Raw genomic sequence first — 14080 nt, 5'->3', positions numbered from 1 at the left:
CATGCATTGTATGGGCTCGTAATTGAAGAACAGGGCTGAGTTCATGGAAATTGAATGAATGCATCAAAAGAAGGGTTTCAACTTGAGCAAGCAGTTTTGGCTCTGGCTTCAGGGGCGGGGGGGGGGGGGGGAATTAAAAACAGCAGTTGAGAAGGAAGTGACCCTCTAGTTGAACAGAAACCTTGACAGCTGTACATCAGAGAGGAGAAGCAGAAAACCTGCACACATTTACGGATATAATATCTAATTTTTCATTGCCTTTTTCCTTTTGCTATTTTGATTCATTACAAATCCACCATGATCTTTCACTTTAATCCAGAGTTTCTGGAGATCTGCTTCCACTCTTTCACCGAACACAACCTATGGGTAAGTTGGGGTCAGCAGTAATGGTTGATGAAAAAAGAAAACAAGAATTAGGCAATGTCAAAACATCCACAGTGCCCTGACATTTTAAGAAAAGCTGTATTAGATGTGAATCCCCAGCCATAGAAGAAACATACTTCGAATGATTTGCCAACAGCGAGCCAGAAATTTCTTCTTTTTGGGAGTCAAAAACACAAAAGGCTAAATGTTCTTTTGCAGCCAGTGGGTCTGACGTGAGCTTTCAGCCTAAGCTACAAACAAATCAGCAGCTCCACCACATTTAAACTCGTGTATCACTGATAGAAAATCCTCAGCGATTTGCATTTATTAGGCTGCCAATGACAATTATAGAGCTTTGTTGCCCCTTCAAACCATATCTCCGGCTCTCCAAGAAGTGGCACTCATGTACGAGCTTTTCTTGACGTGTACCTATTGAAAGAATTGTAATTATTACCAATTGTATTAAAAAACAAAAAAGAAACTATTACAAAGTCCCCTCTGCCTCAGCATGTCTGAAATACTTCACAAAGTCACCACTTTCCCCTGCTGTCATTTTGGAAAATGCATTATGCACTGAATGTATGGAAATAAGCAAACTCTGTTTACTTGTCTGGGCTTCTCGTGCTGCTGAATGAATTAAAATAAATGCATTTTGAGTTCAAATCGCTAAATCATTGCGAGCAAAGTTTCACAAGATACCGGAACGTGCGATTTGACTGGACCTCCTGAGGTCCTGCTGTCGGGTTGTTTGCAGCTGCTGTTGCTGTGCTCAATATGTTTATTAGCCCCAACATAAGGACAGCGGACGCAGGAAAAAGTCTCACTGACCTATGCGAAGTAGAAAGCCTGCACACAAGCGTGGGAGTTGGGAGCACTTGAGAGGTGCTTAACGTAAATTTCAAAAATTAGAATTAAAAATTCAATAGCTCTTTATGGGGCATGCTGAAAGTGATATTTGGACATATAAGTTGAAGTAAATCTCTTCTCCAATGCCATTATCTTCACACACAAAGACAATTACAGATAAAAGTGTAAAAATTATGTGCAGACTCACCCATTCAGACCCTCCAGCAGTAAAGTTTATAGTGTCTGTGTAGGTATTAAAAATCTTGTTATTGTGCCTTTATATCAACAGCCACATAGAGGATGAGATACAATCTGGACCTGTTCATGCACATTTTATACGCACACTGTCATCCGAGGTCCTATATTATCACAGAAATGCTCAATAAAGCCACACGAGGTCTTTAACAAAGATTTTGGCAGACACAGGCCCCGGGGCTCTGCGCTCTCCCCACGGAGCAGACCACCCTCTCTCCGTTCCAAAAACAATATTAAAGACACACACTCTCCCGTTTCACCCAAATTTATGGGCGTTGCAAGTCTTGCAAAGGAAGCACTTTTTGGTTTGGAGTTTTTATGATCCCCTGTCTCGTAAAATATGTCTAATCAGATCTCTCTCTCTCTCTCTCTCTCTCTCTCTCTCTCTCTCTCTCTCTCTCTCTGTCTGTCTGTCTGTCTGTCTGTCTGTCTGTCTGTCTGTCTGTCTGTCTGTCTGTCTGTCTGTCTGTCTGTCTGTCTGTCTGTCTGTCTGTCTGTCTGTCTGTCTGTCTGTCTGTCTGTCCATTGAGACTGAGGTCACAGTGGCTCTGTGCAGCTGATGGAGCTTTGGAGAGGATGCCGAGCTCTACCTCTTAATTGATTTTTCGATTAGCAGCAATTAGCACTGATTCCACTAGACTGAAGAGGGTCCTTGCTGTTCTTGGTGGTCTTCCTCCTCTTCCTCCTCCTCTCTCCCCGTTTGTGTCACTCACCAAACAATCTCCCTCCCCTCCCCAGGTATCCGTTCCCCACGGTGTTCAGCAGCTGCAGCAAGAAGGACCTCACGGCAAGCTTTGAAAAAGGAGTGGGGATGTGTCTGTTCAACATGCCGGAGGTGAAAGTGCTGTACGGCGGGCAGAAGTGTGGCAATGGCTATGTGGAGGAGGGCGAGGAGTGCGACTGTGGAGAACTGGAGGTGAGAGTGCGACTGGGCCAAAGCCACCCGCCTTCACCGTTTAGAGAAGACGCTTCACACATTTGATGAAATGGGAAAAGTTTGTGGGGCTTTGTGGGCGAAAGCTTGACACAAAAATACAACATATCTCAAGGAAAAAGCAATTTGCTCGCCTTGGTTTGAAACTTAATGAGCGGATGCAAGGACATTTCTCAGAATTTAGGGAGTGTGAAAATAAATCTGTGTGCCGAAGAGGTGCTTGGGAGGAAGGATGTGTATTTTGGTGAAATCCACTCGGAGAAAAAAAAGAAATTCATCCCTGACAGTTTCACCCTGTCAACATGTGAATTATTCAAATGATTTGCAGAATTGTCATGCACATACAGTAGGTAATGGTGGTAACTGTTCCCGCTGGAGGGTGATAAAACAGTTAATCATGATGCAGCTCTTTGTCAAACAGAGACGTGCTGACGAGCGCAGAGTCACGATAATGTGAGAGAGGATTGTGATATGATTTGGAAGGATTTCTTGACTTGCGTAATAGCCCAAAATGGGAGAATGCCTTGTTGTATTTTGTGATCTGTTTACACCTTTATGCCCAGCAAAAGTCTTTTTTGTGAGCTGTTCGGGCTCTGGCCGTGCTCGGCCTGAAAGTGGCCTTGTCCTTAAACACAAAGAACCAACGTAAGCCCTCAGGCCTGCGCCAGCAGCAATAATAAAGCTCTCCAAAGAGCGGAGCCGCGTCATGCCAACCCTGGCCAGATCAGAGTGCTCAGACTGCACCTCTCTTCACCATTAAACAGCCTCATTAAAAAGCCCGGGTCCCTCTCCCCACAATCACAGACTGCTTCTTTTCAGCGCGACTCCTCTGCCTCTTTTGGCCCCGGGGACCATGGGAAAGGCCCTTAATGGTTTTCACGCTGAAAGAAGTTCTGGAAGGCCCATCATGTCAGCTGTGTCCCCTGCCAGCTCCGTCCGTCTGCTTCCTCCAGACTCTCACTGCACTTGGCTTTACGCTGTGTTCAGACTATAATGGCAAGAAGGGAAAGAGCCGACCCCGGGGTGGGGGGGGGGGGCCATCAACCTGCCCCTGTGGGAGACCATATATGCACAGGCAGCCACACACACATACAGGACATATCATGTACTCTGAGCTTTGATTGAATTCTGGCTTCCACTTTGTATCATAAGGCAGAGAGTTGCTGATTGGTACCGTGCACGGGTCACAATAAAGGTTAACATGAAACAGATGGTCCTCCATGGTGAGATGGGAAATGTGGTACAGATACCGTCTCCCTCTCTCTGCTGTGCCGAAGGACTCACTGTTGAATATGCCATTTTTAAAGTATCAAACTATTTATATAACAAACAGAAGTCTGAGATGTTGATCACATGCTGAATACACATTCACAATAGATTATGTCACACTGTAGTAGTAGTAATGGTTTATTCGGTGCAATGCAACTACAAGAAAAAAGAAAAAAAACAGGAAGACCAAAGGGTTTAGGCTGAAGTTAAACATAAATTAAGCTTCTGCAATTGAAGTAACAGAAACAAAAACGCAGTTACTTTGAATTGCGTTTTTCCTGATCTCGATATTTTTCAAAAGTGGTGAGCTTTAACCACCTTTTTAATGTTTTGAGCGCATCCGATTTTTTTAAAGTTATCGTTTGTTCCAAAGACTACCCCCTCTTACAGAACAACATCTACCATTTTTTTTTCTTGCCTTATTTTTAACAAAAGGGGAAAAAAACAGGACCCCTGAGGCTATATCGACTCTCTCGATGTTTGAATAACTTCTGGATACGAGGCGGAAGATTACAATTATGCTCCTTATGCATTACAGCTAGTGTATTAAGGTCGACGATATTGTGTATTTTTAGCATGTTTGATATGGCAAACAGAGGATTTGTTGCTTTACTTTAATAATCTTGAATAAGGAAACTCGTTTGCTAACAATAGCAAACGGCCATTTTACTGTAGGCTCTACAACCATATATTTTAATAATAATAATAATTCAAATGCGAAATCCATTCTTCGTTCCATGAACTGCATGGCGTTAAAAGTAAGAGGGTACATTTTGTGTGTGGGTGGGTATCACACTGTTGCATTAGTATTCAGTACTGTCGAGACTGTGATTGTTACACCCACCTGCCCGCAGATTGTATAATTAGTTAGAGGAGGGAAGTGTTAACCTCTGGGTGCTACAACCTGCCGGTATGCTTCTTGATATAATGTAACGGTGCAGAGGAGTCCTACCACGCTGCACGAGAGCATAAAGTTACACAATAAGCTAATCAAGCTATTTTATGAGCAATTATGTTTGATTCCATCCATCTTCTTTACGGCTGTGTACATCAGAAGGACGGGGAGGGGGGGGGCATTCTCAATCCATCGGAGGTCGAACAAACACACAAATTCGCATTCGCAACTAGGGGCAATAGAGTAAGCAATTAACCTAAAATGCATGTTTTTTTGGACTGTGGAATTAAACTGGAGAAAAGTAACGCACGCGCAGAATTGACCTCAAGCTCATCCCAGCCTCAACCGAGGAAATCCTCGCCGTGAGGCGAGCGGGCTAACACCACTGTGCACTCTATATTCGACTCCTAATTTGAATGTTTTATGATGAGACGCTATCTAATGTGACATTTTCATTTTATCAGCCATCTGTACTGTTGTTTACTTTCTTTTTTGATTGATATAAGCCATATTTTTTATATCGTTTTTGGTTGGAAGTGTTTTTCTTTTCTCTCCTCTTCACTTCACTATTTTCTTCACAGTACAGTTCATGGTTTCAGGGGTCTGGAAATCCTGTCAGATGGAAACTTTGCTGTTCTGAACGCTAGAAATTGTATTTTTCTTTCCCCTGCCAGCTTTTTGAGTTGCTATGGAGTCCTGCTCGGGCTGCATTCCCTCTGATAACAAAGTCTTAGCTTTTTTTTTGCTCTGAGGTGAAATATGATCTCTTTATGCCGAGTTAATTTTTCTTTACTTTTGTTCCCCGTTTCTCACATTTCTTCCTCCGCTTGCCCTCTTTTCCTCTATGTGAAGGAATGCATGAATCCCTGCTGCAATGCTACAACCTGCACTCTGAAGGGAGACGCTGTGTGTGCACATGGACAGTGCTGCCAGGACTGTCAGGTAATAAGTTCGCTGATTAATCCGTCATGTCCAAGCATTTCCACATGTGTCTTGGCATGAAAATATTGTTTCACCTTTTGAGGCTGTTATTTGGATGTTTCTCTTTTTTGGGGGCTCTTATTTAATCAAAGCTTCATTTTGAGATCTTGGTCTTCATGTGTGTTACTTGTTTTGTCCGTCCGAGTGTAGCTGAAGCCAGCGGGCACCCCGTGCCGTGAATCCAGCAACTCTTGCGACCTGCCAGAGTTTTGCACCGGCACCAGCCCCCACTGCCCCTCGAACGTGTACCTTCATGATGGCCACGCCTGCCAAAATGTGGATGGCTACTGTTATAACGGCATTTGCCAGACTCATGAGCAGCAGTGCGTCACGCTGTGGGGCCAAGGTGGGTGAAAAAGTCTCCTTAATGGTTGGCACAGTCTGTGAACAGATCAAAAATGGTGGTTCACCCTCATAATGCTCCTTATTGGGTCTTACAGGAGCCAAAGCAGCTCCAGGTATCTGCTTTGAAAGGGTCAACTCAGCAGGAGATCCTTATGGCAACTGTGGCAAGGACGCCAAAGGTTCCTTTGCCAAATGTCAAGCACGGTAAGACTTGATGTTCTCATAGGATCTATACTGATCTCTTTATGTGTTTTACCTTGTTAAGAGGCAGGAAGCCAGTATACTTGCTCCTTGAGTTACTTCTTTTACAGATGTAGTCGAGCCGGCTCATTAAATTGGATAAATAAAACCCTAAAAACATATCTAATCTACTATTTTGACCAAGTGAGTCACAACAACTAATTAATTTACCATTAACTAGTAGCTTTTACACATTTGAGAGGAATAACTTAAGGGATTTTAATATGCCAGGTCAATATCATAATATACAAGGTAAACATCCACAACAATAATATTAATCCTGAAACATAAATAACCTAAAACACTTGCAGGCATTTCTTTCTTAGGGGTAATTATTATGCTGTATTCACCAGATTAAATAATTGAAACTGTGAATACCTTTTTCTGTCGGCATGTTTTTTTTTTTTCCCTTTCTTGTTTGTAATTCTCTCACAGCTTTCACAATAAATAATTTTTCACCTAATACCCTAACAAAGACAACAATAACACCCAGTCTGGCTTTTTTTAGCATCCTAAACACACTCGGCAGCAAACAAACCCAACTAATTGACTTGAATGGAAGTAAGTTATAGATATGTAGTAGACTCATTCATGAAAAAACATTTACATAATGTATTTTTTAATATGTTAGAATACTAGTTATTTATTCTGGAGCTGAACTTGGTTCATCAATTAGTATATAATTCATTAGAAATGCAAACGTTTCTCTAATTGGTCGGCGAGAGTGAGAGGAAATTTAATTCCCTGTGTACACGATTGGGAAAACTGCTGTGCAGTGTAATAATGGCGTTGCTATTCTCCTCGTTGTGTTTGCAGAGATGCTAAATGTGGCAAAATCCAGTGTCAAGGAGGGGCTAACCGCCCGGTAATTGGCACCAACGCTGTTTCTATAGAGACCAACATTCCCCTGCACGACGGGGGAAAGATTCTGTGCAGGGGGACGCACGTCTACTTGGGTGACGACATGCCGGACCCCGGCCTGGTCCTCACAGGCACCAAGTGTGGAGATGGACGGGTGAGTGCTGACGCCTTTGTCCAGATTATCTGCTTCACCGTCTTAATAGTACTGTCATTGTTGTTGTTGTTGTTGTATGGAAAGCATATATGACCAGAGTAGCCGGCAATTATTGTGTTTGTGTGTTTCCCTGAAATATGAAGCTCTGCAGAAGCCTGATAATGAAGACATTCATAGCCCAAGGACAAAATGTAAAAACCTCCTTCACAACTTTAAAACCTGTTCACTTACACATCAATAATGTATTATATACTGAATGGGTGGATCATGAAATTGAATAGGTGAAACTGAAATACTTTTACACAGCAATAGTATCGATTAAATGTGAAGTAGTCAATTACCCATCTTCTATACCCGTTTGTCCATTACAGGACCAAGACACAGAGACAGACACTCATTTAAGAGTCATCAAATAGCCTTGAATGTATGTTTTTAGACTGTGGGATAAAAGGGTATTACCCAAAGACGACAATCCACGCAGACGTCCACCGAGGACCGATCCGTCTCTTCATATTGAGACTTTATGTAGCATTTAATATTGTCATTCAAAAGGCAGATCTGACGGAGAAGCATCAAGATGAGTTCAAATAACACACTGTTTTGCATTTTCTGACTTTTTGAAACAAAAAGGTGAAGAAAAAATAAAAACATTATTCCACTTGAAACGGAAAAGAAAATACGAAAAAGTATCTAACTTGACATCTGCATTGAGGAATGAAGAATATTAGTAAAAGGTTACTTTTTACGTTATGTTACAGGCATGCTATAGTTCAGTAGTTTCATTTCAATCCTGTTCAAACATTAATGATGAGATAATATCTCTTGACTATATTTTCTACAGTTTTAATTTTCTTTTCTTGACGTTCACTCACTGCTCACTGCAGCTGGGAGACATATTTAATACTGTGTAAAACAGAATATAGATGTGCTCTAAAGTCGCTGCGTAATAAGATTGGAAAAAATGAATGTGTCTCTGAGTAAGATATTTTATGAAGTTCCTCAGGGTGTGTCCTCTTGTCATTGTTGACCCGTACAGGCACAGACACTTAATGGACTTACCGTGATTCAGTCTATTTGGCATCTCCCAGCAGTCATTAATTTACCCGTCGGTCACTTCACCGATAGTTACTTCATTTAGTTTAATTTACTTGTCTGTGAGCGTCCACCCTCGGGGAGGCTCCGGCCTCGCCCTGATCTGCACACGATTTCGCTCTCTGTGCTCCACTGCTTCCAAGCTCATCTTCGCATTTTGAATTTGGGTGTGGCGCCTCTCATAAGACACATCATAACTTGTAAAATCTGTTTTAATTCACTCCGGAAAATTCCCAGTGGTGACATCATTATATTTCATGCTGTGCTGGTTTAGAGTTGAAGTGGTTTGTCAGTTGTAAATTAAGGGAACCAGTGAGCTGAATGCGGTTGGTTTTTTCTCTCTTAAAGATTAAAGGATTGAGAGTATTACTGACATGCTCTTTGAGCTCACGCTGTCAATTTTTAATGTCTTTGTCTGCTTCAGATGTGCCTGAATCGTCAGTGCCAGAATATCAGCGTTTTCGGCGTGCACCAGTGTTCAGCCAAGTGCAGTGGTCGGGGGGTGAGTACATTACCTTTTATAATTTCGGAGCGGTGAAGAATTAATGTGATAGCAGTGTATTTCAAACCCATCCACACACAGCTACTGCCACTTTCCAGAAGCTCATTTTTACTACGATATGTGCAAAATGCCCAGTATGCACTCGTTTGGGGGGGTTACTTTTCTTGTTACTGTGGCTGGTAATTAATCACCCTGAATGCTGAAAGACTCAATTTGATATAATGATTTCATTTATACTTAACTTTAAGTGTCATTCATCATACTTCGAGGCAGTCGTCCTTGTGCTTAAAACTGCGTTGAAACTTGAACTCCAGACTTTTTTTTTTTTTTTTTTTTTTTTTTTTTTTTTTTTTTTTGCTGCAAAATGCTGGGAGCAGCGACAGACAGTGTGACTTTGTGGTGCGGAGGATGGATATTGGATTTTACTTGAACACCATCTTTTACATTTCTATGTGTGGCCCCCTTACAGATGAAATATGGAGCTTTGTGGTATTAAGTTCACTGGAACGTCTCGACATCCGTGACTGGTTAATTTGTTCCCTCATTAAACATTAAAAAAAAAAAAGACAAGTTGTGTCTGTCTCTTAAAGTGAAACCTCTCCGGTTATTATAAGACCAGATTTGTTTGTCTTGCTCCAGTTAAGACATATCTATAAAACTCCAAGGAACGTTTTACTCTCCAAAATAAAAGGATGTTGCTCTTCGAGGGGAGAGGGTACTACCCCGGCACGCACAGATCGCATCAAGATGTTGCCTTGGAGGGAAAAAAAAAGCCCCACCTGGTCCGGATTACCCCGTATAGGGAATCCTGCTCGACTTTTCCACCCCAACTGACTCTGCATAGCGGAAAAATGAGAGACTATTTAAAAAAAAAAAAAACAAGTGGTGTAAGAGAGAGAGAGAGAGAGCTCATTGTTTTTATACAACCATCGTCCGTGTGTCCAGGCTATACTGTCTAGATGTAAAACCATCCAGATCAAATGTCAAAGATTCACATCATAAATTTAAAGTTTTTCGAGCTTTTTAGAGTTCAAAAAGATTGAAGTGGTACCAAACACACACTGAAACCTTATGTTGTCCTTTTCGTACACTTCAGGTTTGCAACAACAACAAGAACTGTCACTGCGAGGCTCACTGGGCGCCTCCCTTCTGTGACAAGGCAGGTTTTGGAGGGAGTGTTGACAGTGGACCCATCAGACTCACAGGTAAGTGAGCGGCGATCCGGGATGACCTTAAATGCCAAGATGACTTTTGATGTCATGGAGTGACTATTCTCAGGCTTCACATTCTGCGTGCGGAGAGAGTTTCATACTTTGCCAACTCATGCTCAACTCAAACTTCTTCCAGGAAGTGCTGAAAAAGTTTCCCACTTCTGAGTAGGAATACTCTGTATAATCTTTGGGAATGTGAAGTTCGCCAAGAACCGTAGACGATGAAGCAATTGGAATCAAATTCTGCTTTCTCGATTTCTTTTTTTTTTTTTTTGTATCTGAACAGACGGTTCCAAGCTGACGGTGGGAATCCTTGTGGCTCTCCTCACCCTCCTGGGAGCCGGTCTGATCATCTGCATCAAGAAGAAAACTTTACTCGGCCTGCTCTTCGCCAGTAAAAAGAACCCAATTGAAAAGCTCAGGTGTGTAATCACAGCGGGATAATTAAATAACCTATGATATGTCTTTGTTTCACACTGCGAGGTTTATAAACGTTAAAATGAGAGACGTCTGCGGTTTTTATTGGCAGGATTTTCCGAATTGGTCACACTCTAACAAATGTATTAATTTCTTTTGATTCAACAATTTGAACTAATGTTGTCTAAATATAATAAGCTGTTTAATTGTGTGTATATATATATATATATATATATATATATATATATATATATATATATATATTTATTACATTTTTTTCCTTTGGTGTATTACAGATCAGTCAGCGGGCCGTCGGCTCCTAACCAGCCTCCTCCAGTGAGCACAGCGTCTCCATCTCGACCGGCCCCGCCTCTACCACACACTGCCACCATCTTCAAGGTCACTGGATCACACGTCTGCAGCCGACAGGCTCGTTAGAAACACGTCCCTGTAACGACTTAGAAGGCATTTGTACAGTATCCCGGGCGGACAAATGGAGGCTTAGCAACAGATGATCGGTAGCTGTAACATTCCTGCCGCAGCTGTTTTGATAAGGAAAATCATTCTCAGCTGGATTGACATGTTGTTCTCACACAAATGGCAGCTCATTCAAATCCAATTAAATCACCCCCCCCCCCCACCCCCCCCCCCCCCCCCCCCCCCCCCCCCACCCCTTCCTCTATGTGGTCATGTAGAAGAGGTGGTGATAATGGAGTCTGTGGTGAGCAGCCTGTTCAAGCTTGAATACATTTCTTGTCATTAACGGCTGTTTATTAAAAGGGAGGAATTGATTTCTCTGCGCGTTTCGCAGATGAAGAATGGCGGGGCTGCCGCTCGCTTGACATCTGAAATCATCCCGTTGTTAATATCTGCAAGGAAAAGGGAATGTAGTTTTTTTTCTCTTAATGACTAGTGTGGCCACCGCAGCGTGTATGTTAACCATTCCGTTACCGCCCTGACGTTGTTCCTAATGGGGACTGACGCGTGATCGATTGAGTTCGCATCGTGAAAGGATGAGCGAGATCGTGTCGGGAGAGACATTTGTGCTGCGGGCTGACGCGCCAAGTGAGGCAAGCTGTTGTGCATTACCCTGAGATTGGTGTTTTCGGTTAGTGGCATGTGGTTTTCATTCGCCGTCGACGGTAAGACGAGAAAGGATGTAAGGCTGTTTGATGTAAGCAACAGTGCAGGTGAGGTCATTTTCCAGTTGTCGGGAGCCGTGTTAAACTGCCATGTGTGCGAGCATTTGTATGTGTTATGTTGTGTGTGTTTAAGCCGTGCACATCTGGCCACGTCTAAATATCAGGCGCACTCGTGTTTTGGCTGGTTCCTCCGTCTGAGCCGCCTCAGTGGGAATCGCGTGTGGGCTCCTTAGCCTTGTCCATCTTTAAGTAAGGCCAAGTGGCTGCTTACGAGACCGTCTTTGGTCTTTTAGCTTTGATAAGTTACCTGCGGAGGACTGGAGGGAAAACGAAGCAACAAGAGGGATTGCTTGATTTATGTCTTTGACAGCAGCAGGAAGAAGGGAAGAGGAAGAGGAGAGGCTAACATTGATGTTTCTGATAAAAAACAGACTGTTTCTCTCCGCTGACCGACTCTGGATTCTGACTTTCATCTTTCTGCAGTCTCCACACCGGGGGCCGGAGTCTGGCCCTCCACCGGCCCCCTACCCCTCCCACAGCCTACTACGCAGGCTTCCCCAATGCCCCCCGGTTCACCTCAGACACCCGGTCCCTCTGTCTCTCACCCTGTCCCTCTCCCCGGGCCCCGGGCAGCCGAGACCACCGGTGCCTCCGCCTCACCGGGCCCCCCCTCCTCACATCCACGTCGCACCCAGGGGGGCGTCGTTTCACAGCGCGTCACATCATAACTCCTGCAGGATGGTCATGGTGAGTGAGCGTCCTGCTTCCTCAGTGGCAAACCTTTTTATTTGATGATGTTACTTACTGTAATTTCCCCCGCCGCATCTCGGGAGCTTTCACACGCGGCTACAGCCTTTAATGCGCAACCGGGGACATGATGATGTTTGCTAAGTGTTCAGATTGGTGTTCTGACGTCGACTGTTTCGACGGTCCTTTTGTGTCCTGCGAAAGTGCAGGCGAGTGCCACAGAATAACGAGGTCAGCCCCAGAAGTAGCGCCCTCCAAGCGAGACGTGAATCCTACAACAAAAAAACCACGACGTAAATAATGAAAACGAGGCCAGACTCGGAGGGAGGGCGGCAGCGACTGAAGTGAGAAAGTATTTTGCAAATATCACAGGGTGGTAAACTAACTGCCACGACTATTTCCATGGAGTTTAGTTATGACAACGCAGGCTGTCGGAGGTTCAGAGAAAAGAAAGCTAAAGGTTCGGGGTGTTAAATCCCCCAGCACCCTGTGATTCTCTGTTTGTTTTTAATCCAGTTTGACTTGCGTCCTTGGAGACTTTAAATAGAGAGAAGCAGAACGAGAAAGACACATTTATGAAGAGATGAACAGCGATTTGAGATAATCGCTGCAAAGTTTGCCCAGATACACAATTTGTCGGTTATTTTCAGGCACAATTACAAAGAAATTACCCATTGTGAATTTGCTCCTCTTTTTTCTTTTTTTTTCTTATATAATTGAGCTTTGATTGACTACATTTTGGTTTTTAAAGAATAGCATGTTAGACGATTTCATCTTGGCTTTGGAAAAAGGGATGATTATGTTTTGATATCAAATTAACAAAAACACAAATGTTCATTAGTTGCAGCTCAGAAGCAAACTCCGAATGGGAAAATAAGTAAAAACAATAAAGGAAAAAAAAACAAACAAAAGTACAAGCAGGTTCCAGCCTGAAAGTAACCATAAGGTGCCTGTAATAAATACCAGAGATTGTGGTTTAACCTTTTGGGAACCGTATGAATAATGAAAACTGGTTCACATTATTACTATTTCCACTGCAATATATTTCTAAAGTGTGTTCTGTTGCAGCACGCTCCCATTTTCCACTGTTTCTTTTACAAATTGGCGATATAAATACTTTTTAATACTGTTATATATGGCTGGGATTTGTTTCTGAATATATCTGCTTGGCCGTTGGAGGCTAGTTTGTAACCGCAAAATGAGTAAGAATATAATAAAAGATGGGAGATGTTATTATTTAAAATGAACATGATAAATAAACAGAAACATTATCGAATAAAAGCAAAACTCAGCATTAATGAAACATGCACAATGTGTTCAAACGGACTCAAAGACATTAAAGAAAGGAATCATTTTATTTCACAGAGACTTTTCTTGTCCATCCGCCTGTTCGGGAGGCGACACGCAGCAGCTATTGGCAAGAGTTTTTGGATGTAGAGTCTCTCAGCTGTTTTCTCGAAAGTCAAAGTTGAAGTCGAAGTGATTCCTGTTGGCAGCAGACTTCAGTGAATTCAGCAGCTGCCTGGCAGCTCCAAGATATGAAGGACAGAAGTAAAAGCTCTCCCCTGGAGACAATTGTGTGGGGCGGGTATGAGGAGCAAAAACGCTGATGTGTTAATATTTAGCCATCTTTTTTTTTATTTTTCCATACTTCATCCATTGTGGTCACGGGGCACTGGAGGTCATTCCAGGTCACACTCTGGACAAGTTGCCCATCCAGCACAGGGAAAATACTGTCTGTTACTTAGTTGTATTTACAGTTAGACGCATTACTGCTGCTTCTATAGGTGAGTTGAGGTCAAAGGTTCAACCCTGTGGATCCTTCT

The 14080-nt window shown here is 42.9% G+C and overlaps 1 protein-coding gene across 1 annotated transcript in view; it reads left to right on the top strand.

Moving 5' to 3' along the window:
* adam12a (ADAM metallopeptidase domain 12a) overlaps positions 1-14080 on the top strand; it is a 79857-nt gene that overhangs the window by 62447 nt on the left and 3330 nt on the right. The window contains exons 12-21 of the mRNA XM_080484718.1: positions 2203-2380; positions 5415-5504; positions 5694-5889; positions 5984-6092; positions 6945-7143; positions 8660-8737; positions 9834-9942; positions 10235-10370; positions 10662-10764; positions 11991-12254. Coding sequence (XP_080340844.1) covers positions 2203-2380; positions 5415-5504; positions 5694-5889; positions 5984-6092; positions 6945-7143; positions 8660-8737; positions 9834-9942; positions 10235-10370; positions 10662-10764; positions 11991-12254 — 1462 coding nt within the window. The remainder of the gene's footprint in view (positions 1-2202; positions 2381-5414; positions 5505-5693; positions 5890-5983; positions 6093-6944; positions 7144-8659; positions 8738-9833; positions 9943-10234; positions 10371-10661; positions 10765-11990; positions 12255-14080) is intronic.

Source organism: Lipophrys pholis (assembly GCF_963383615.2).
Source record: "Lipophrys pholis genome assembly, chromosome: 1".
Taxonomy (NCBI): domain Eukaryota; kingdom Metazoa; phylum Chordata; class Actinopteri; order Blenniiformes; family Blenniidae; genus Lipophrys; species Lipophrys pholis.
This window is presented reverse-complemented; position numbering and strand designations above follow the sequence as displayed.